The 23,504-nt window shown below is 43.0% G+C and overlaps 3 protein-coding genes across 7 annotated transcripts; all 3 read right to left on the bottom strand.

The window, feature by feature from the left end:
- Positions 1-737: 737 nt before the first annotated feature.
- On the bottom strand, positions 738-10,434 carry ANAPC7 (anaphase promoting complex subunit 7). Of its 3 annotated transcripts, XM_086623244.1 has the most exons (11): positions 10,279-10,434; positions 9,289-9,475; positions 8,819-8,938; positions 6,918-7,029; positions 6,510-6,663; positions 6,258-6,400; positions 5,870-5,987; positions 5,233-5,429; positions 4,301-4,525; positions 3,729-3,879; positions 738-2,676 (listed from the first exon to the last, which is right to left on the bottom strand). In XM_086623244.1, exons 1-11 carry the CDS (start codon positions 10,377-10,379, stop codon positions 2,487-2,489), a joined length of 1,698 nt encoding a protein of 565 aa, XP_086479370.1. In that variant the 5' UTR covers positions 10,380-10,434; the 3' UTR covers positions 738-2,486. The 3 variants fall into 3 exon arrangements, with proteins under 3 accessions (XP_086479370.1, XP_086479371.1, XP_086479372.1); XM_086623245.1 differs by lacking the exon at positions 4,301-4,525; XM_086623246.1 differs by lacking the exon at positions 738-2,676 and having other exon boundaries at positions 3,860-3,895.
- A 1,142-nt stretch (positions 10,435-11,576) lies between these two features.
- Positions 11,577-16,403, bottom strand: ARPC3 (actin related protein 2/3 complex subunit 3). The gene is made up of 7 exons (XM_086623328.1): positions 16,348-16,403; positions 15,157-15,256; positions 14,008-14,084; positions 13,656-13,724; positions 13,247-13,373; positions 12,637-12,731; positions 11,577-12,097 (listed from the first exon to the last, which is right to left on the bottom strand). The coding sequence occupies exons 1-7, from the start codon at positions 16,351-16,353 to the stop codon at positions 12,035-12,037; spliced, it is 537 nt and encodes a 178-aa protein (XP_086479454.1). The 5' UTR covers positions 16,354-16,403; the 3' UTR covers positions 11,577-12,034.
- A 2,741-nt stretch (positions 16,404-19,144) lies between these two features.
- Positions 19,145-23,415, bottom strand: GPN3 (GPN-loop GTPase 3). 3 transcript variants are annotated; one of them, XM_086623258.1, is made up of 8 exons: positions 23,315-23,415; positions 23,158-23,266; positions 22,909-23,076; positions 22,336-22,460; positions 21,543-21,658; positions 20,779-20,875; positions 20,113-20,241; positions 19,145-19,386 (listed from the first exon to the last, which is right to left on the bottom strand). In XM_086623258.1, the coding sequence occupies exons 1-8, from the start codon at positions 23,390-23,392 to the stop codon at positions 19,324-19,326; spliced, it is 885 nt and encodes a 294-aa protein (XP_086479384.1). In that variant the 5' UTR covers positions 23,393-23,415; the 3' UTR covers positions 19,145-19,323. The 3 variants fall into 3 exon arrangements, with proteins under 3 accessions (XP_086479384.1, XP_086479385.1, XP_086479386.1); XM_086623259.1 differs by having other exon boundaries at positions 23,345-23,415; XM_086623260.1 differs by having other exon boundaries at positions 23,385-23,398.
- Between the last annotated feature and the right edge of the window lie 89 nt (positions 23,416-23,504).

The following is a 23,504-nucleotide window of genomic DNA, read 5'->3' as shown; positions in this document are numbered from 1 at the left end:
ATTAGCAAAGACTACACGGGAGCTGTATAACCCTGATACATCAGGTACTTACAGAGGAATTGTTTGCAGGATTTGACTGAACTTTCAACAAGGAGCCAAGTTCTCCAAAACACAAAGCAGTGAGGGTACAACCCTATTTTGACCTCTATCCTAAGGTGTTCTCAGGTGCACCTGGATTCGTGTGCTAAAGCTCCATGTAAGCACTGTTTTCTTTTCAGCACACTCATGTCGTAGTAGTTTCCCTCCTGTTCTAAAAGGAGAGATTATCAGATTATCTACAAACATACCACAGAATGTTTGTAAAACTGTGGTTCTCCAGTTTCCTGTTCCATGTAAATGTTGCAGAGAAATGAAGGCCAGTGGTTTCCATCTGTGATTAGGGACCTAAAGGAATCATTTTAATAAAATGGCTGAGCTGCTTGCAAAATATACATCACATACCTCATGTACTTCTCTCATCAAAATTAAATACGTCCTTTCTGTAGTTTAATAACATCAAGAACTCCACTCCTTCATCCACAACAGAGGTCTGGAATACAACTAGAAAGCTAATGAAGCTAACCAGCTTTCGGATGCAGAGTACAATCTGAGGAGTGCTGGAGTGCGAGGAGAAAACAAAGCAGGTTGTTGGGTTCTTTTTATTTAAAAAAAAAAAGATACTTTGAATTTGCTTGTACACTTATATTTCTTTCTGTTACGAAAGAAACGAGATGACATCTCTTCACTACATCACGCAGCACTGGTATAAACAGATTCTTCACCACAGAAGAACAGGAGCAGGCTCTCATCTGCCACCAAGCAATTAACGAAACGTTTGCTCTAACTGAAACGCAGCCATGTGGTGTATTTGTTTAACGGAAGAGCAGTAACAGTTTATGCCAATTCAATCACCAAGACAGCAGCACGTGCTTTCCTGTTCTTTCCATACAGTCTTCAAATGACCCTAATTCAATTGGATATTTTGGAAAGTCTAAAGCCCACAAAATTCCAGAGAGAACAGATACCCAGCTGTTTTCTTTTTTTAAAGGGATGAACTATTAGACTGTTCCTTTGTCAGATGTGACATACTGAAATATTTCCAAAAGAGACTATAAGAGAAGTAATCTGCCTATTCTTCTTGTTGTGCATTAATTAATTGACATAATGCACATCACGGAGGGAGAGATATCTTACCCTTACCTGTGCTGCACATCTACAACTAGGGAGAAGCTTTTTTTCCATGTCATGTATTTCTATTGAATAGTCATTTTTCCTCCAACTGATACTCAAAACTATTTTTCAGCTTTGTAAAAAAAAAAACTGTGGGCTCCAGCATACCTGTGGTAACAGAATAAATACAAAAGGAATTAAATTGCTGATATAAAGATAAAAATATACGTTTTAGGAAAGGGTAAGGAAATCAGAACTGCAAGAAAAATGAGAGCAAGAAGTAATTCCTCCTCCCACACATCGAGCCCACGGAACTGAAACAGTTTCTAGATGACACAAACCAGCTCACCCTTGAAATGCTGATGTTGAGAATTTGTATGTGAAGCAATACAATTTTCCTTCAAAAGCTGAGGGAAAACACACGAATTCAAGTATTACCTGACAAAAATACGAAGTATATATAGATGGCAAACCCAAGACAACACACTTATTTGCATAATTTAAAATTTCTACAGCAATGCAAGGGAAGAGGGATGAATTCTTTTTATATCGTTTGAAATGTCAGTGCTGTATACAAAATGTGAAGTGCTTTGAGTCACTGCAGTAAAACCTTTCAGCAACATACTGAAATAAAACTACTGCGTTTAAAAATAAATGTTCATGTACAGACTTTCAGTGATTGCAGGGTTTAGGGAGGATTAAGGAAACGACTGTAATTCTCCAACAGTGGCTCGATTCTGTACACACAGTCAGTTAAAAGTGTCCTGGAAGTCAATGTTGCCTGGCATGCCCAACTTCTTCACAGCACATGTAATGCCTTATAAAAAAAGACAAATTAATTCAACAAACACAGCAAGAAAAAAGTGCTGCTTTCAGCCACGCCCAAGCAGCTCCTCCAGACTTCAGCAGGAGCCCAACTGGTAGCACACAAACAGGAGAGCAAGACCTTTTCCACAAAGGAGTGCAAACCACTGCATTTAGAAATCCATCAAACACACTTAGCCCTGGACAGCATTTAGACATTGTTTTCCTCATAAACAACAGGCATATTACACACTTTAGATTCTAATGCTTTTAGTTTTAGCAGGAATTTTTTGAAAAGAAAGTAGCAAATAACCTCCAATACAGTTAGTCCCTTACATGTAATAAATAAGAAGCACAGAGAATCTTCATGGCATTGAGATGCACAGAACTATTAAACAGTTTCAGTCTATTTACAAAAAAAAAAAAAAGAAAAAAAAAAGTCCTTTGTTACTGCAAAAATCATAGTTTATGTTGTCCAAAGAACAGCCCTAGTGGTATGTTCAAGGGCCGAAAGAAGCAGCGGGATGAGGCCGTTACTGCATGCCAAACCACTGTTCTTGATCTGCCCACTGAGCTGCTTCACTGTCACTGCCTTCCAAGTCCCCCTCTTCTCCACTTCCCTCCATATCATCCACATCTTCTTCCTGCGTTGCGTCGGTTGGACTTTCCTCTTTTTCCATTTTCTGCATTCCTTCTAGGGACTTCTGATCATTTGGATCCAAACTGAGGAAAGCAAGAAAAAGAAAGCATTGTCCTAAAACCTAGCTTTTCTATTTATTTGTGATGTTATTGTAAAGCAGGAGGGGGAAATTTCATCCTGTCTGCACTTCCTGTCTAATATCATCAAGGGGTTCAATTAACAGATGATGCAACACCTCCTCAGGCTGACTGTAACACTGCGTACTAAATCTTTATACAAAACAACTCTCGCTCCCAAGAACACACTTATCTAAACATACCACTCTTCCAGAAAACTTAGTCAACTCTTCCAGACAATACTAGTTATAAAGTAACATGAAAGTAGTAAAAATTTAAATGACTACGACTAAATATACTATATGGAAGGAAAAAACAGCTGATCTATCTAAGCTATGTAAGTTTATAGTGGACATAACGTGCTAGATTTCAGGTAAATTTAACTTGCTGACATCAAACCAGGGTTACATTTAACATGGTAACCTCTAAAATAACATTTAGGTTATGTTAACTTGAATCACAGTATTTAAATTTACTTAATAGCTCATTTTTACATAGAATCATAGAACGGTTTGGGTTGGAAGGGACCTCAAAGACCATCCCGTTCCAACCCCCCTGCCATGGGCAGGGAAACCCTCCACTACACCAGGTTGCCCAAAGCCTCATCCAACCTGGCCTTGAACACTTCCAGGGATGAGGCATCTACAACTTCTCTGAGCAACCTTCTAGTCTAAAGGAATGGATCTTTAGGTGCTTGACTATAGAATAATTAATACCTATAAATAAATTCATGCTTACTCTTTTCATTCATCAAGGAATCGCATGCCTAGTGATGTGCTTAGCATTGATGCAGTCCCTAAATTTTGCATTTCTCAGCTCAAAGCCTTATGACCAACTAATTCATTAACAGGACATCATCTGTACGTTTTTGCTTGTTTGAAAGGAGGAGGATAAAGCCACCTCTGATGCACCTAATCCTCCTAATTACCTCCTAATCAATTACTGGCTCAACTGTTTACCTAGTCCAGTTGATTATTGGTTCTTACAAAGACACTGCCATCTCAGAGTCTCTGTTTTACCTCAGGGCAATACTGTACTGGTCCATGGCTTCCTGATATTCATTGACAGCTACAAGAAAGTCTCCCAGTATCCGGTGCAGAACACAGTCACTCTGATTAGCCAGTGCATTCCTCAGCAAAGCAATTCCATCTTCGTACTTCTGCTCTCTACCTGTTTACATGCAAAACTACAGCTTTAATTAATAGTTTAGATAAATCTATAAAAAGTCAGAGTGTACACAAAGAGCCAGCACAACACAGAGACTGTTTCTCCCTTCAGAACTGTCAGGATAGTCATGATACACTTTTTGCCAGATTAACTCTAAACAACAGCTTTTTGTTGCAGTAACTGCTACGCTCACGATTACATATACTTTGAAGTCATGACATTTTGTTTGCAATTGTTTTAAGTGCTGGTGTAGTATCAGTTGCTAGATGCAATTAATTCCTGTGATTTTTCCTTCAGGCCAGAACTGAAATCCCTGGGCTGTAGCATCACTGCTACATTCTTCACATTGATGAGACTGCAGAACACTCTTTCCTGTAAAAGAAGTTAAGTAAGTCAACACGGGGAAAAAAAAAAAGCAACTTACTAAGAAGTTCTGCTTTCTTCACCACAGCTTTAATGTAATCGGGTCTTTGCGTCAGCGCTTTGTCCAATAATGTTTTTGCTTTTTCCTGCGTGACTGGGTCTTCAAGACAGACTGTTGCTAACAGAGTGAGAGTCTGTGCATTTGCCCCCAGAGTTTTATACACATTATTTGCCATAACCATAGCTTCCCGGATACTGTTGGATGCCAGGTAACATTCGATGAGACCTGATGATATAAAAAGGAAAACATTTCAGGTTTTGAGTTAGCACTGCAGATGCTCACCCCTCCTCAACTATTTGCACTTAGTAGCACTCAGACTCCACACAACTGACAGTCCAATAGACAAACAGAAACTGCAATGGAGAAAGTGACTCTATAGATATTAAAATATCCATTCTACAGATAATTGGCTTCATCACTTTTATTTATGGGCAGGTACTAAGAAAAAGTCTAAGGCTAAGTACACCTAATCTAAGATTTTTCTCCAAATGCAGTACTGAGATATTAATACTTCACCTGGACTCTTCACAACTCACTATTTACTTGAAGCTGCTGTCGAGATCAACAAGATTTAAGTAAATATGACAGAATTATGACGCAACGAAGCTCCCAGTGGAACTAACTGTACAATTAACATCACTGTCCACAAGTGATCTGCTCAGAACATCAAGTCTGTTTATACCCAGAGTAAACAAAACAAAAAACAACAAAAAAGTGCCCTGTTTGAAAAATCATTCTTATGCATTCTCGAGTATCCCTCATCTGGACCGCCTCTACCAGAGCTTTGTAAGTTTTCGGGTAATAATAATTTACTTACCAGAAAGTCAGCAGGAGAAAAGAACTCCTGTCTCTTCTCTTGCCTAATCATCATCACGACACCGACTGTCACACCACACTAATACTGTAGGTGTGAGTAGCTTCACTCCACTCACCTTCATAGCAATCCAGCCTGCAAGGCGCAAGACGTATTGCTTCACGGAAGTGTATAATTGCTTCCTGCACTCGGCCCATGTTCCTAAGAGCAGCTCCCTTCAGCAGGAGAGCTTGAACACTGTTACTATTAAGCTGGATAGCTTTGGCTCCCAAGTACAAGGCACGAGAGTATCGTTTACTGTAGAAACTATGACACCTATGGAAAGACAAGAGGGATTGTAAACATGTACTGCCTGTGGTGCCTGTGCACATTCATAGAGGTTTAAAAGTAGAAAGAAGAAAAGAAAAAAAAAATCGCAGGCAACTGTTGAACTTCTTGCATTTGAAGTTAAGAATATATGTTCAGGGAAAAAAAAACTCTTCAGGAGTTTAAACACAAAGCAGTATGAATATTAACTGTTACAGTTATTTCAATGTATCATTATTGCACAGGTACAATAACTCTCCTAGGTTGAAACACACAGAAAACAAACTAAATAGGTATTTATGGATAGCTACTCGTAAGTTACCCCAAGAACAGAACAGATAGAATAGAAAAACACCTTCTGAACAAAAAAGCTGAACCCAGTGTATCAACTGTAATCCACTGCATGCAGCAAAATCAAGAGTTAAGAAAGAAAAAAAAAAACAACTTACCCAGATACCACCCAGGGTTCTGCATGTTGATCGGAAATATTGAAGAGACGGCAGCCCAAGTTCTCCACATCCTCTAGTCGACCTTCACGTGCCAGTAAATAGCCATACACATCCATTCCTAAAGCAAATCATTTGAAGATACATCATTGAGAAATGGAATGTTCATTCACAACAAGAAAAAACAAAACCAAAACCACAAACACCTACTCTAAACTGTGCAACTACCAGTAGTGGTTCAAGACACACCTTCTGAATGTAAATTCTGAATTGAAAGCCAGGTACAACAATATACAATATTGCACTGCATGCTTGGTTGCATGTAGCTGCTACTTTCATGCCACACACCAGATCACTGCACTAGGTAAACTTTATTTTAGGATTTACTCACCTTTTATTAGGTAAGGATCCAGCATTTGTGCTTGTTCAAATTTTAGAATAGAGTTTTTATTATCTCCAGCTCTGAAATACAGGTCTGCTAAGCTCCCCAGTAAGTCTACATTATCCCTCAGCAATGACTTTTTCTCTAAAGAGCTTTAAGAGGAAAAAAAAAAGCCTGTTATTTCTATAATGCCATTTTAAGTATAATGATATATAAATATTAATGTATTATTTGATTACATCATGCCCTTTGGACTCTTACCAAATGGTATTTATGGCTCTTGTGTTATCTCCAGTATGCACAAAAGCATATGCCTTGATCCACACTGAAAGCCAATCCAAGTTCGGAATACTCTGAATTATGTTGATTGTCATGGAGGCCACTTCGGCACCTTTCACCGACAGCGAGAGCAAGCCTGTTCGGAACGGTACAGACATCAATTTCAGCCACCACAAACTGCTTTTAATTAAAATTAATTGTCTGAAGTCCAGACACCGCATCCCCTGACAAGCATAAACAAGCAGCTTGTTACAATGCTCTTCATACAAAATTTGCGTAATGCAGGCGTCACGTATTACCTGCCAACGCAAGACGGTCACCTAGTCCCAAGCATAATTGAAATTACAAAACTGTTTAATACTGGAACACTAATAAAGTGCAGATACCCACCTAGTATGGCATCAAGGGCTAAAGGGCACTGCCTCAGTACTTCTTTGTAGCTCGTAACAGACGAGCGTTCCTGACCTGCCTTCTTGTACAGATTTGCCAACATCATGTTGATCTACAAAAAACAGAAACGTTGGGAAAGTCAAGTATGAGAAAGGAGAAATCTTCACTAGAAAAGGGCACAACTTCGTTTTTGTCTTGGTCCTGTTCTGGCCAGAAGACAAAACTACCTGCTCTTCTTCCGAGAGCACTGTCACGTACCATACAGTATAAAATCAAACCTGTTGCTTCTTTCTGAGCCCAAAGATAAAATTTACATTCGTTTGTATTTGCACAGTGCATCATGAAATCTCAAAGCCAAAAGATGGGCAAGCAATTGTATATGATGCCAGGAAGAACCAGTATATCCATTACATCAGCCTTTTCCAGTTGAGCTCTCCATTATCAATGGAAGTCTCCGAGAGAATTAGCTTAGGGAGGCGAGAAAGTTTCCATCCAGCTTCTGAATGAAGTCATGACTAATCAAAGAACAGAAATTACTTGAGCTCTGCACAACACAAGTAGCTGGTTTCTGCTACAATACTTCATTTTACCAGTGTGTGTAGGTAAAAAGTTTGCTTTTCTCAGTCTTTTCTTCTTTTTCTGTTCTCTAAGTTGGTCTTTAAACAGAACCCTTTGATGTTACTAGAGTCTGCGCCACATACAGTGTTAGCATAATACAGGAAAATTGTTAGCATGAAACATAGTTGATTGAGCTGATGTGTTAATCTTTTAAGCCCTTACAACCTAACAAAGCCAGCAAGCAAAGACTCGGCATGTTTGGCACTGCAGCCCACAGTGGGATCTCAATATTTAACATTATCTAAACTGTTATTAAAAAGGATGAAAAGATTTTAAAAGATGGAGCACTGGTATTCCTTCTACTTGCCAAAGTCTCCAGCCTTTCAAGGCTCTTACATTGCTCAAACTATACAACAAGACTCGAAGTGTCATTCCATACACATTCTGGGTTCAAGAATATTAAAAGGCTCAGTTTGAGCGCTGACTGGCTAATGTGACTGCTGACTGGCTAACAGAGAAAACATCACAGAACAGGCAACCTTGTGAGACAACCAGGCTACAGGTTTCTTCCTCAGCTCTAGCAGGTGACAGCGTGCCCCTCCTGCCCAGTGACACACAGCTCTTCCAGTGACTGGGACTCCACTTTGTGGTTACAGTCAGGCAAAATACATTAATTTAACCAATTGCTTTGGCTCTTGGATTTACACATTTGACTCAGAACTGCAGAAAATTATTCAGTCATGTATCGGGTAATCTCTTACTAACTTGCAGTAACTCAGCTGTTTGCAATCCCATAATTTTTTCCTGGTAGATGCAATCCATATTGCTTTTGTTGAGACTAGCCATTATTCTCCACTCTATGAAAACTATTCATGGTAACACACAAAGAACAACTATCGAATGGATGATAGAAATTTCAAGCCTTATGAGTAGATACACAAATCTATCTACAGACTTCTGGAATTAAAACAATAGCGTTTCTTCATCCTTGTACACAAGCAAAATTCTGCACCTTCCATGTGCAGTACTGAAGAGTTAAACAGGTAACTCACACAAATTAATAAGGATGTACATAAACATTCAAATCTCTTCACTTTTTTTTTTTAATTCTTTCTAACAGAGGGAATACAAAATCTGTCTGATTTTAAAGAAAAGAGGCCAAATAAACGACGCTAACTCAAACATTAGGAAGTGTTTCCAAACAACATTTAACTAACACAAAAGCAAATACCAAGGCACAATGCTATTATACCCACAGGCTCCATTCTTTTTGACCATATACTGGCCTACAGATTCAAGATATGCTGACCAAGGACTCGTGACAAAAGTCTACCAGAACTGACCTTTGGAGTCCTCTGTCTGGAAGGAATCCCATCAAGAATAGCAATGGCATCTTTATCTTGCTTCAGCATTGTGTAACATTCAGCCATTTTATATTTCACTTCAATTTCAGATGGTAAACACTGAAATAAAACACAAACTTTTAAAGTACAAAGCTGTTTTAAGTCAAGCAAAAAACTTCAATACGGTTTTCTCATTAAATGCTTACACTATGTTGAAAAAAATCCAGTGCAAGAAAGTTAACAACGCAACCTACTGCTATCTTATACGGCTCCTGTCTTCCAGTGAAAACCCTGAACTGCACATATGAAAAAATCTCCTGTTTGAGACCATATTAAGTTTTGCATTAGAAAACACCACACTGATATTGTCAAAACGAATTAGCCTTAAATGTCAGGTTTATTTGACATCCATTAATTGCAAGGGGGAACACAAATCATTTTCTGCAGTACATGAGTAAATTTTTTAATACCTGGCTTTGGGGCGTTGATGCAGCATTTCCAGTAGAAGGTCTTACTTTTGAAGTTTTACTTAACGCTTTTTTCTGCTGCAAGGCCATCGTATACTTACTCACAGCATTTCTATATTCTTTATCATGGAAGAGAGAGTCTGCATGATACACAAGGAGCTGGTATTTCTGAGATGGTGAAAACAGTTCCCTAGAAGAAATGCAAACGGAAAGGCTGAGATCAGCCAACTGCTAAGAACAAAAACCTTACAGATCCAAAGTATTTGTAGCTTTAGTTTGCCTGGCTTCAACTTCCAGCTGCTGCTGCTACTTTACTGCACTGGAAGGGCCCTTGGATAACAGGTACCACTTTCTCACAAAGGCATTATCTCACCAATTGCTTTTATCTGTATACAAACAAACCTAACAGCTCCTCCTGACACCTCACCAGTAACAACAGCTCATATTGAGCCACTTGGTCACTGCCTTCTGTAACAGAGCAGACCCCATCCTCCCCAGAACGAACTGCGTGTTGGCAGTGCCCATTGAAGCACGTTTTGTTTGAATGGACTCAAGCTTACAAGGGAAAACAGCTCCTTGTAGAGCTATCCTGATCCTAATCCACATGTTCCTACATTTTCCAACCCCCTTTTGTAACACTTCCAGTATGTCTGCAGAAGCGTTGAACGGTTCGGGTTTCAGAATGGGATTTTGGCTTCACTTAGCACCTCAAAACCCATCCAAACCCGAGACTTTACGGGGAAGTCCTGAAAAATAAAAGGGAATCACTCGAGTCAGGGGGAGAGGCGTGAACTACCCAAGGCGCCCTTGGCAGGAGAAAATCGCCCCACCTCTAGCAGGGCGCTCGTGTTGCGCCGTGTGCCCCACAGGGTACGGGCTGCCCTGCCCAGGAGACACCCCCGCCACCCCGCTCCTCCCGCCGGCCTCCCCTCAGCACCCCCGCTCCTGTCAGCCCGCGGCCGCCCGGCGCGCCCTCCGCTCAGGGCCACTCACGGGTTATTGCCGCTCATGGTGAGGAGCAGCCCGCTGAGAAGCCGCACGTTCGAGTGCAGCCCGGCGGCCGCCATCTCCCGTACGTGCTCCACCACACTCATGCCGGCGGCGGAGAGGCGCGAAGCGGAAGGGACCAACGGCGAAGAACAGGACAGCACCGCCGCCGCCCGCCGGCACTCCAAAATGGCGCCACCCGGGGGGCCTCGCACGCGGCCGCCTCCAGGTGGCCGCGACGCTGCCTGCATGGCGGACGAGCGCCCGACAGGCGCGCGGGAGGGCAGCCCCGCGCCTGCGCAGTGGCGGGAACACATAGACCCGAGAGTGACTGAGGGAAGGGCGGGCAGGGCGGCGCGGTGCGTTTTTATACGGGGCTGGGGGAGTCCGCTCCTGGCTCAGTATGGTGTTATGGAAGGGACACGCTCCTTGAATCCGCACAGCCCTCGAGGCTGGCCCTTTTTCTCCTCAGACTTTATTACCTGGTGGTTGTGGCAGCTAAATGCGACAGAGGTACCGGATGTAACGAAGCTCCTGCCTATCGAAACAGGTAACTGAGGAGAAAGACTCTTCAAAACCTGGATTTCTTGTGGGCCACAACAAGGGGAAACGCCTCACGAGGGCCAGTGGTAACAACAAGGCATAGACTGAAAGGAGAGCTGAATCGTAAACTTCTCCCCTCGCCTTTAATGTTACCAAAAAAGCGCACGTGGCTATTCTATTGCTACTACAACATGTAAAATCAGTGAGAGCTTTCGGTCTGAACACAGCATCGCTGCTGTCTGGAGAGAAACACACCTCACGACAGACAGACACGCCAAGCAGCAAAGCGTTCCTGGCGGTGGGCTTCAAGTAACGGAACGGCGACACTGAAATGGGCGCTGCCATGAAGGAAAGAGGCAACGCGGAACACACCGAGCGTGGACTGTGGTTCTTCGAGAAGCCATCCGACTGTTAAAACAGTTTTTGTGATACAGCTGGTATCTTGTGAGGGTTGTGTTGGACTGAATCTGCCATCCCAGGCAGCCTCAGACTAAGCAGTGCGTCATCTGCCTGCGTTACCCTTCGAAGGTGTTTTAGTACAATGGAGCACTGCTCTGTGAAGGCAGACCTGCCTAAACAACCAGGTGCCTTGCCACAAACTACAGCCCCTGTATTAACCCCCTGTTTTCAGTGGGAGTGCTTCACTTCCTACTCATTACCATTGCACAACAATGATGGTCTTTTCACAAAAAAAAACCAAAAACAAACACAAACCTCTGATTTCTTTAAGGGCTATCCATAAGACATAAAGTAGTTACCACTCTAAGGACAAGCTAAGTTTATTGAAAACAAGGTAAAAATCACTGCACTCGACAACACGACGTGACAGGTATGTTTTCTGTGGCCGTACGATACTGAGACTCTAGCCAGTAGAGCAATTACACAGCTCCCCCTGCTCTCATTTCTTCTCTTAAATACAAGCCCTGTTTTAAATGCTAGCAGTAGCCACTGATAATAAAGCAGCTTGCATTTGAAACAGCACGTTAGAAATCACTTATTAAGCACCAGCTTAATAATATTTGCTTACACTATTCAAATTATCTTTTTGCTCTCCCTCCCTCTATCCCTCATTGACTGGTTTGTGGGTTCGTTTTTCTGCGTTTTTTTTTTTCTTCATAAGCACTTAATTCTTCCTTGGTACAAAACATATCCAAAACAAAGGCAAAATACTTCAACACCTTGCTATGGAAATACTTAATATTTTTGATACTTTGCCTCTTCACTGCCCAGGACCTGACAGACTCTTGTTCATGAACTGTCTCTTCACAAAGCAGATCCACCACTGCAGAAGGAAGTACAAAGTCAGAAAATCCGCAAAAGCAGTTTCCATGCCATAAACAAAACAGCAACTTCAAAGTATTCAACCTCCGACAAAGGACAAACGTTGAGGCTCCAGTTTTGCACATACAGTTTTCCACACTGGTTTCTACTAGAATTAGAGACAGGAACGGACCCAATGAATTTACAATATAGGCCTCTGAATTTAAGCAGGACATTCTCTAATTTCTATTATTTTATTTTTTACTGTTTATTCCAATATAGTTATGAACAAGGGAAGCATCAGAAAGCTGTGCCTTTGAAACTAAATTAGCCTAAATAATTTCAGTATTAGATGCAGTTACATTTTCACATGAAACATATGAACAGTCCAGAGGCAATTCATTAATTGATTAGCTATTTTTTTTTAAATCTGGATATGAGGGAAAATGGTGTACTTCAAAGAAACTATCACATCAGAACCACTTGGGAAGATAAACAGCATCTCTGAAAAAACACACCGAGCCTCTCATTAACTCTGTGAGGATCACGCTGAACTCTTACCTTACTCGGCTTGTCACTTTGAGGATCAAACACTTTTTCACAAAGGCGAAGGCCCGTTTCTTGCCTCAGCTGCTGCAGGTAGGCCCTCATCACCTCTGAAACATGGCACAGGAAAAAACAGCGTCAACTGAGGCAGCACCAAGCCAAACGGAATTGAACAGGGAAGCATCAGAGGTCACTACTTCTAGCAGAAAGTGAGTTTTCACATTGCAGGTACTCAGCAGCCAGCTGACTTGGTCTGCTCAATTTACAGCCAGAGCTGGGATTCTTATGATCCTTCTACCAGTTAAAAAGGATCATCCAACCTGTTTTATTCTCCCATTTACCATTACTCATTATTGCGGGCTTCCTATTCTGCCAGTGCAGCAGCTGGCTTGGGCTCTGTTACAGGGTTTGGCTAGTGATTATGTTGATGCAAAAGGCAGATTCAGACCCCTGTTAATCCAGGGGAGTCACTGGGCCCCTGAGGTCAGAAAATCCAGCTTGCTGGAATACACAACTGCAGATTTAGAAGATTCAGTTTTAAAGGTAATTCTAGTTGCAGTCACAAAAATGCAGCTAGTAAAGCATGAGCCCAAAGGAGCCTTCGGAGGTCCTGGATTAGCCTTACCTTCCTCCTGCTTGTTGGCAGGTTTGGCGTAAATGGCATTAAGTGGAAAGCCAGGCTCTCCAGGGATTGGGAAGTTAGTGATTCCTAGAGTGTACATTTCTTTCTCTCCTTGGCCTTTGGAGTTACACTGGAAGAACCAGGCAAACAATGGATTAACAGTTATAAACAAAAGCTGACGGAGCATTAGACCCAAATATTTCAGCCACCCGTAACACATAAAAACTCATCAAGAACAGCAACACAACATCTCTGTGGAGATCCACAGTCTTGGAGTATCTGTGGCTCTTGACAACAAGGACTGGGGTGAACAGGATTATTTGTGCCACTGGGAGGAGAGTATCAGCAAACTCCTTCCCAAGTGCAATCCCCAGAAAAAACTCCGTTTCCCTCTTTCACAGAAATTTCTTACCTTTTGCAACTTTTTCAAGCACTCAGAAATGTAGAGGGTTACGTAGATCAGCGTTCTGTCAGCCTCGTTCTGCAAAACAGGGGCAAGCACAGAGCCCAGCCACTCTTAGGTTAAGGGAGACTTTATGGAACTGATAAAGGTTTGAAATGGAAATGAATTCAAGCCTTCTTGGCCTACAATTTCACCCTGAGAGAGGGACTCGCAATCCACAACATTCACCCAACTTTAAAAATTAAGTAGGATAAAGGGGAATTTTTGTTATCTAGTAGAATTATTTCATTGAAAATAAATTTATCTTCACAGCACCAACCCTCCAAAGAACTACTAGATGCGCAGTATCTCAAATAATTACCTTAATTTCATAGTTTTTGAAGAAAACGTTAGCTTTGAAGTAGTAGATGGCTTCATCTATGATATCTGTGTCCTTAGCTAACAAAAAAGAAATACAGAGTTAAACAGTGCACCATTATGCTACATTTGGCGTAACTTTTACTCACTGAAATACACAAATAAGGATTATTGCAAAGGCAAAACATTGGTATTTACAAAAAGCAGAAGGCAGCACTGTGCAACAGAAAACAGTCGTTGCCGTGTGTAACCCTGGTGAGCTCAGACCGCAATATTTAAGCTTCCTACTCTTAGGAGGAGGTTTAACTCCCTTCTCCTCTCCTGATTTCTCACTTCACAAACTGCAGCACTTCACTTCCCCACTTTTCTACTGGTTGAGAAACTCACCAGAGTTTTAACAGTGTAAAAGTCTTCTCAGCACAAAAAAACGTTTTTGGAGAAAGCGTAACAACACAACCACACAAATTTCATTGTCCTCTTCCAAAAAAACGGGGGCAGGGAGCAGAACACACAGCGGCAAGCTTACTTGTGACTTTCACCTGCTTTTGCTACCACCGGAGACTGATTAAATCCAGAAACATTTCCTTTGTATCTCCCTTCTCAGACTGAACCACCACACTACTGGGTGACATCATGGCTGGATGTGCTGCTTCACGTGCTGAAGGGGAATCTGTACCTGGCTGCCTGTGGGCTCTGGTGGGATGTAACTTCATTTCCACTTCTGAAGCCCCCTGCCCTAACGTGCTGCCTGTCCTACTCCTTCCTCGTCCTTCAGAGCAGCCGAGCGTCTCCAGATGCAGACCCAAAACGCAAGTTCTCTGCAGCTGACCTCCACTTCCTCCGACAGCAGCGGGTTCACACCGCCACATCCTTCTCAAAAGCTACTGAAGAACGCAGTCAGACTCAGGAGGAAGAACGAAGCTGTAACTACTGACACAACAGATTCAGTTGGAGGACGGTGCGTATCTGTCTGCGTGTAATTATTTCCTATGATTTGCACAACTTCAGTATTTGAAAGCATTTTTCCTCCTCTATAAAATGCCAAGCCCTCCGTTTCCAACCCGGGACTCCTCTCATCACTCTTGCTAGGGCAGGCTTGGAGCAAACTGTGAGATGATGACAAGCAGGTTTCCAGGCATTATTAGAAACTTACTTTCCCGAGGTGCTGGGCCTTTGAACTGGCTTCTGATGGGTAACAGTGCCATGTTCCCAATCAGCTTGGTATCGGAGTCCATTAAAGTTGAGTGGTAAGCCTACAGATGGGGGGAAGGCTGGTTATTAATGCTACTGAAAACAGACATTTCCGTCTCTGAATGCATCCTGTGTCTTCATCAAACAGGAGTCAGAGTCCAGCTCATTAGTGATGCTTCCACCAAGTTTTCTTTGCACAAACACTCGCCGTTTTCTAATTAGGCCCAGATCTCAGTGCCATTCTGATGAAGACCACGAAAGTATCATCACTGGCACCATTTACAGTGGTGGTGGTGGGAGACAGGGTGAAATTGGTAGGGCTGCGTGTGTGGCTTCGTGCCCGGGCTGCCTAATCCCATTCTGCACAGCACCGAGGGGGTAACAGCCCTGCTCTGCTGCCTAAGGACAAGGCACTGCATAGTTCACTGAAAGTTAGTTGGTTATTTAAAAAAAAAAGTATTTTATTTCCATGTTTAGCTAATAATATTAGTTAATAATAAATAAAGTGAGGCTTAACACATACACACTCAAAAAAAGACCTTTCTGTGCACTCTAAAATTTGTCTAAGTAAAAAAAAAACCACCACCTTTCTGCATATAACAGATTGTTCCTGGGAAAACGATTTTTAACGAGGGATGAGTTTAGTTTTTAGCACTTTCCAAACATTCCCACTGTGCTGTGCCAGGCCCCTGGGAAGCCTTCACCTCCGCACGGCCGAGGTTGTGCGGGGGGAGAGGGGGAACGCAACTGGGGGGTGTGGGGGTGTAAAAAGCACCTCCGAGCAGAAAAGCAGTTTATTTCAACCAGAGGAAGGTGGCGTGAACAAACCCAGCGCAAAACACCGCTTTTCCCACCCGCTCCCTGGCTAGAGCCGGGAGCTGCCGCCCTCCCGATTGCGGGTGGATCCCGGGCAGGAGGAGGAGGAAGAGGAAGAAGCGGGCGCTGGCCTCGCAGCACAAACAGAACTCCCCGCTCCCAGCAGGGCTCCCCGCAGCTACAGCTCCATTTCCCCCCGCCAAGGAGCTGCCCGTGCCCGGGCCGCGGCCGAAGAACCCTTTTCCCCACCCAGGGTCGCCCCCCCGGCCCGGCCCGGCCCCTCAGCCCCGCGCCCTCCGGCCCCGCCTTCCCGCCGCCGGGCGCGGAGCCTCCTCACCGGCATCGCGACGGGCGGGACGCGGTTCGGCGGGGCCGGGCAGGCGGGGAGCGGAGCGGAGAGCAGCGAAGCTGGCAGCGAACCTTCCTGCTCCGCCCGCGCTGCAGGAAATGAGGCGGCGGAGGCGGTGCGAGAGGGGAAGCGGGAGCGCGCACCGCCCCGAGAGGCGCCGCTCCCGCAGCCGCGCTGCCCGCACCGGGAAGGTGCGTTGAAACACGCTCAGATGGGGACTCGCTGGCTTTTTTCCTCCGCCGTGGAGTTTTCCCCCCTTTCCTCTGCCTTTGCGGTGGCCGGCACTGCAAGTAACCCCCTCCCTGGACCCTCCGTGCTGCCCTTTGGCGTTCCCACCACTCCGACATCTTCCTCCCTCTGACATCTTCCTTCCGTCCCTCTTCCGAGGGGACGAGACCGCTCTTGACAAGAGCGAGGGCGGGGCCACCTTTTTCGCCAACAGTTTTCTCTCACCAGGAGAGAAAACCTTCTCACTCTCCCGGTGAGAGAAAACTCTCCCTTCGGCATCGCTTGCCGCGACGCGCGGAGCGGGCCGAACATGCTGCGTTGGGAGGGATGCGGTGTTGGAAGGTGAACGCTCCTAAAAAAAGCCAAAGCCTTTTTGTCCCTTGGTAAATGACTCATGGCATGAGTCGGGGAGAAATAACGGGCAGATTTGGAAAGTGAGTCAAAGTAATCCAACTGCAGGGCTGGGGGTTGTCCTTTTGTCCTGTTTCTATGGAAAACCAGGACACCTTTCCACATGCCACAAGCATGACTCGTCCCCAAGGATGCGCCAATCCCGAGGTGAGTTAAATCACCAAAGTTTTCCCAACGCTTGCGTGGCTTAATTCAGCCGGATCAGCTGTGATGGGATTAGCTCCGTGTGGGCATAAGGACTTGCCGCATCGTGAGGTCAACCTACACCGTAACTTTTAAAACCCAAATATATTCAGGGCTTTGGGCCCTGTGTTTTAAAGCTCTGAAGAGCTGTTTTTTTTTTCATCTCTTCCTGATGAATGCAGTGACTACCTTGAACGTGAAGTCTCAGCATTCACTAGTTGTCTGGAGCTGGAAGGAAGATCTTAGAAACGCTGAGTATCATGAGACTTGTTAGAGGTCGTATAGCTGGCAATTTTGAAAACCTGGCTATGAAAAACCATTTTAATAGCTCTTAGGTGAGATCTTATTTCCCAGTTTTCATTTGTTCCCATTTAAAAGATCCCATGCAATCATCCCTGACCTCCCCATATGGATTCTGGGAAGCCCTGTTCCTCTAAACATGTGGGATTTGCTGATCTGTTGAACCTCTCTCCCTGTTATGGCTCTGCTTTGGAAAAAGCAGATCCTTACTTCAAAAATAAGTACCATATCAAGAGTGTGACTGTTTCACCATTTATTTAAACAGCCATGAAGAACAACCCTACTAATAAGAAAAAACCTATACCTTCGGGGCTAGAAGCAAGAAACTACAAAACTCTACAGAACTAAACTCTGTGGCAAGCTGCTGTCACACCCCGCGTTTAGGTAAGTGCAGTTGCCTCCGAATATTCAGTATCCTTTCACTCAGACATCTGCTAAGTAACCAAGCTGCTCCTACAAAATGACATCACTTTTTCTTCTTCTACTGAAACACTTGGCTGCTTGTATTTTATAAGGATGAGGTTAATTTCTAATACCTGAACTATATATAGACAGATAGTATGTCCACATATAAGCATTCACCGATGTTAAGCATTTCACAACCATGAGACCCTTTTTGGAAAATATTTTAATTCAAGAGCTCCATGAGTAAATCTTGTTCCATAGGGTTAAGGAAAAGAGAAAGGTTAGTATGTACTTGGACATAAACAGCAAAAAAAACCCACATCCTGAAATTCAGCTGAATGTAGCTAATAAATTGGACGAATAGATTTTAGGAGAAGCAATAAAACATGTTTTGAAACACTCAACACACCCCAGGAACTGTCTGTGTATAGAAAAGAACTATAAACAGTGAGAGGTAAATTCAGCAGTACATTTTCCCATAGGGCTTGAATTATCATGATATGGTCTGTTAACAGCTACACCTAATTCCAGAACTGATGCTAATTGCCTGAAAATTTTCTAAGACCATTTTTACATGCATTTAGTTACTTGGGTGATTGCATTCTTTGGACATAATGTACTAAAATTTTATTTCTCTGAAAGCACCACACATTGTACTAGAGGTAACATATGTCCATAGCAGGAGTATGAGTTCTTCATTCAGGGAAAAAAAAACGAGGTTACTTATTTGTTGCTAAATTCTTAACTAACACAGCTTCTAACATGATTACACAAGACCATCGTGGAGTTCTATTTAAGCTGATTTTCTTTCTTAAGTGTTGGGCTGTGTTTAAGATGTTACCGATGTATAAACCAGTTAAAGTCACGTGCAAGCTGTACAAAAAACAGCCTTAAGAAGGCTTAAAATGTGGGCTCTTCCAAAGCAAATGTAAAACACTCATGTTCTTCAAAAAGTGCGAGACCACCCACTGACCAGATGTCCCTTTGAAGGTGCCACCTCTTCGCCTAATTCAGGTTCAGTTCATGAGGTACAATTTTCAGCCTTTTGAACAATTCTTTCTCTCATCTAATAATGAAACTAACTACTCAGTTCTGGAGATAAATATTTACTAAAACATACTTATATTCAGCTTTGTCTCTTTTGCAAATCATTGGATTTTTTTCCAAGCATTCCCATGCTTAAATGAGATACATCTATATGTGGGGAACTTTTCTATGTATTAACACTAGCCTACGTATTTTATAAAACACACACACATAAGAATAAAAATAGTTTATTAAAATAGTTATTAGGTCATATAGCTCACTCTTCACTATAAATATTAGTTATTTTACAGATAAAACATCAAGTGTGTTTGTGCAGGGGTGGACTTTTTTTTCATTTTTATTTTTTAACACAAGCAAGGTATTTTCCTCCCATTTTTGAACATCCGTTTTTCACTCATCCACATGATCTTGAAAGTATTCATCCACAAGAGCAGATTTATCTTCTTCACATTCCTGCCAAAAGAGAAAACAAAGAGGGTAAAACCTGACTTTTCCCTAGGGGCTGTTGTATGTTGTCTGTTCTGTGACCTTTTAATTTAGAAACCACAACAGGAACAATGTTTAATATGGTCCCATAAAACATGTAGCAAAACTTTCTGAAAAGCAATTTGTTTCTAGACCTGTCGAAATTGTATAGGTCAAAATCTAGATCCAGGTATTCTGCATACTTAAAAGAGTACAAAACTGAACTAAAAAATGGAATAAAAGCACTGGACTTGTTCCCTAGGATTTATGAGCTGAGGAGTAAAACTAGACAGGGCTTTGAACAGATTTTAACACAGCAGTCTTTGGGATTTATTCCAAATCTGTATCTCATATACAACACATGAGTTCAACACAGGAATTATCAGGGGAGTTTGAACAGTCATGTAGGAAGAAATCTTAGTGATCTTAATGGTCCTTTCTGACTTTTGAAGTTTAAAATTCCATTATTTTTGAAAACCAAAGCATTACTTTTAAACACAACCATCTGACCAGTCTGCATATGCAAGGTGATATTAAAGAATTTCACTTTTGTAACTGTAAATGAAGGTGATATAAGCATTGTCACTAAAAGACTCAACATGGCTCGTTTTGGACCATATTAAGACAGTAATTTATGAACAAGGCAAAGAACCTATTAACATTTGTATCACGGACCCTTTTTAATTTTTCCTCTTATCATCAGAAGTACCTTACCTTTGGTTCTTTAAATTCAAGATCTTCTCCATACTGAATGGTAAAGTCTATGTGCTGCAGAACAATGTTTATACTTTCCTCATCAGAGCGATCAAAAGGCAGGAATCGAACCATGCCGTAGTCATCAATCTACAGAAAGGATTCAAAGGATGTCAGTGAGAAAATGCAGTGAGTTAGTTCTCAATCAGAGCACTCTAAGCCACTTCCTTAATCCACACATATGTCTTCCATGTCTGGACTGCTAAAATACCATTTAAACCCACACTGCAAACCAGTGGCAGTTCCCCACTCAGAATGCCTGGCTCTCAGCCCCAAGTTCTACGCAGTAGAAAAAGTTGTTTTCCAAACTGCTAACGGAACAGGATTCACAGAAAATGTGTTGGCTGCAATCCAAATGTTAGTATCAAGAATCCTCTGCTAATGTGAAAAAAATCAAGAAGTGACTTAAAGCAGGCAAAAAGTACAAGGCTCAAGCGCCTGAGAATCTTTTAGATCCTGGCTTTGTTAGTAAGTTTGGTAGGTAAATACATTGTTTCGGGGTGAGGGGAGGAGAATTATTACCATCCGCACAGTATCCGTAACAGCAATGAAGCCAACAACCACCCAGTATGGTTTATAAATACAGGACTCAATGTAAGGGTGCCAGATAAAAAGCAATATACCTACCAATCCACAGATAGATTTAGTCAATTTTTTAAACATCTTGCTTTTCAATATATTTGTAGAATCTTCAATCATAGAATACATATCTGGATCCAAGTACCTGAGAGAAACAAAGTCAGCGTCAACATCAGAAGAACCCTTGGCCACAGAGCAAATGAGTCATTGTGCTTTTATTCAGCTGCCAAAGTCATCATTCTGTGACTTGAATGAACTAACTTCATTTCAGGAGAACTTAAAAATGTTTAAAAATAGTTTTTGTAAGTATTTTAATATCTGAGATTATGATTGCTAGTAGAAATAACTGAAGTGGTTTTTATTTTCTTTTTGCTAACATACTTGTATACTCAAGAAAGCTTTGAGGAAGACCACAGGGAAAAACTTTAATTTTGTAATTTTAGCACAAATGCGAAAGCAACACGTAAGTAATTCAGTATGTTCAGTACCAAAAACCTGACAGGGTCACCTCCGATTTGGGCACAGTACCCTGGAATGTCATTCAGAATGACATAAGGTATTCAAGATAATTATTTACAGAAAAATCCTGTAAAATTACTTACAGAAAAAAGAGATACGTACAAACACTGAGCTACCATTCTGACTCAACTGTAGGCATTCTATCCAGACATTTAAAGACTACGCTCAACATAAAACAAATGCATCTTCTCCCATTCAAAAAAAAAAGTATTTTAATTGTGGAAAACACTAGACTGAATTTTGGGTTATCTCAAGATATTACCCTACAGAGTAAGTAATTTTTTGGAACTTACTTTTCTATTTCCTTCTTGGCTTTCTTGCTCAGCAAATCCATTTTGGTCATGATGTTAATCTGTGGAATCTCTAAAGATATCATTGCACTGAGTGCTGCCAGAATTCCAGAGATAAACTTAAGGAATATGAAAAATGATATAGTTAAGTACACAAAAACAGATTACAGCCATGCAGGACGCTCTACGACGGACCAAATATAGTGAATATATGAAACATGGACATGAGGCCAAGTGGGGAGTCCCTTACTCTGCTGGAAAAGGGAGGTGCGAAGTTTCCCATCTGCCATCCTATTTCCAGAGCCTCAAATCTAGGTCTGCCACTGAAAAGGCCATTACAAAACTCGAAGCCCATCTCAGGATTCTTACTGCTAGATGGGGAAAGTGCCCTGCTCGATCTCTCCCGATCTAAGAACGCTCTCGTAGAATCACAGAAGAATTTAGGTTGGAAGGGACTTTTAGAGGTTATGCTGGTCATATCAGAGCCAGCTTCAAACTCAGATCAGGTTGCTCAGGGGTTTTGCCCAGTCGAGTTTTGAGTAACTCCATGAACGTTCACTGGACAATGTCCCTGTGCCCCTGTTCCAGTCTGACCACTCTTGCAGTGCAAGTTTTCTTTACATCCAACTGGAATTTTCTTTGCTGCAACCTCTGCCTGAGGCAGCTGAAGACAGCAAACAGATCTCCCCTAGCTTGGCGTTCTTTCCTCCGCGCTAAACAAACCCAGCTCCCTAAGTGGCTCACATTTCTTGTTCCTTACCAATACGAACTTTTACAGCAGATTTCAAATCGATACCTTAAAAGATTCCACCATAAACTGCGAATCCACGAGAAACACGCCACAGACGCGGAACTCCCACTGCTGAAGCTGCTCCACCAGCTGTTTCATCACGGGCAGGTGTGTGTAGAGTTCGATCTGACCTGGGGCACACTCGGCACGTTAGTACGCAGAAAGGTGAAGCTGACGGGAACAGTTTGTAGCGAGCAGTTACATCAACATGGGCATGACACTTGGTATGAAGAAAGGCTGACACAGAAAGCATCTTTCTTTCCAGACAACTCTGACTGTGTTTGGATGAACTTAAACCAGAGAAGGGGAAAAGAAACAGAAGGTTTTCCCTCCCTTGACCTCCAATTGGAGTTAGTCAGGAGTTGCTGTAGTGTTCCCACACCACATGATGCCATCAGAAGTCCGTGCAGTCACCCAGACTACTCGGGGACCAAGTTCACTTCTGAAACCTCAGAAAGCGACTCTGACAACTGTTAATAACGCCCCAAAACGCGTGAACGATTACAGCTAACAAAAAAAAGTACTGAGAATTTTATACTGCAAATGAAGAACGATCCCAAAACAGTGACGTGCGTTTACCTGGGCAATCAAACAATATATAGTCATCCTCCACGTGCCCAAGGCTTTCCTCCAGCCAGTTAAAGTTGTTGGCAAAGTATTCCATGCAAAACACCAAGCCGCCGTTGGGACCGAACCGTAGGGATTCATCTTCCATGACGTCGTCCACTTCTATTAACTCGCGGATGTCTGGAACGACAGACACACGAGGCAGCTTCAGCTCCTTTGCCCGCAGCGGTGCCCGCGGGTTACCCACCGCTCGCCGCTCACCTGCCATGACGGGGTAGCCGAAGAGCTCCGCCGCCGGGTCCAGGTTGACCACCTGCACGGCGCGGCCCAGCGCCTCGCAGTGCTGCACCATGGTGGAGCAGTACGTGCTCTGCAACGCACACACGCGCCGTCACGGACCGACCGGGACCACCGCCGCCTCCCCGCCGCCCTCCCCCCCCCGCCTCACCTTCCCGCTGCCCGCCGGGCCCATCACCAGCTGCGCGTACCGGGGCATGGCGGCCGGGCGGTCTCCGCGCAGCGGCGAGTAGCCTCTGCAGCGCCCCGTAGCTCGCCTGGTCACGTGCCCCGCGTAGCCTATGACTGGCGCGCTCGAGCACGCGCGCGGC

This window comes from Tauraco erythrolophus, chromosome 19, assembly GCF_009769465.1.
Source record: "Tauraco erythrolophus isolate bTauEry1 chromosome 19, bTauEry1.pri, whole genome shotgun sequence".
Taxonomy (NCBI): Eukaryota; Metazoa; Chordata; class Aves; order Musophagiformes; family Musophagidae; genus Tauraco; species Tauraco erythrolophus.
The sequence above is the reverse complement of the archived record's forward strand: the minus strand, read 5'-3'. Positions and strand labels throughout refer to the sequence as shown.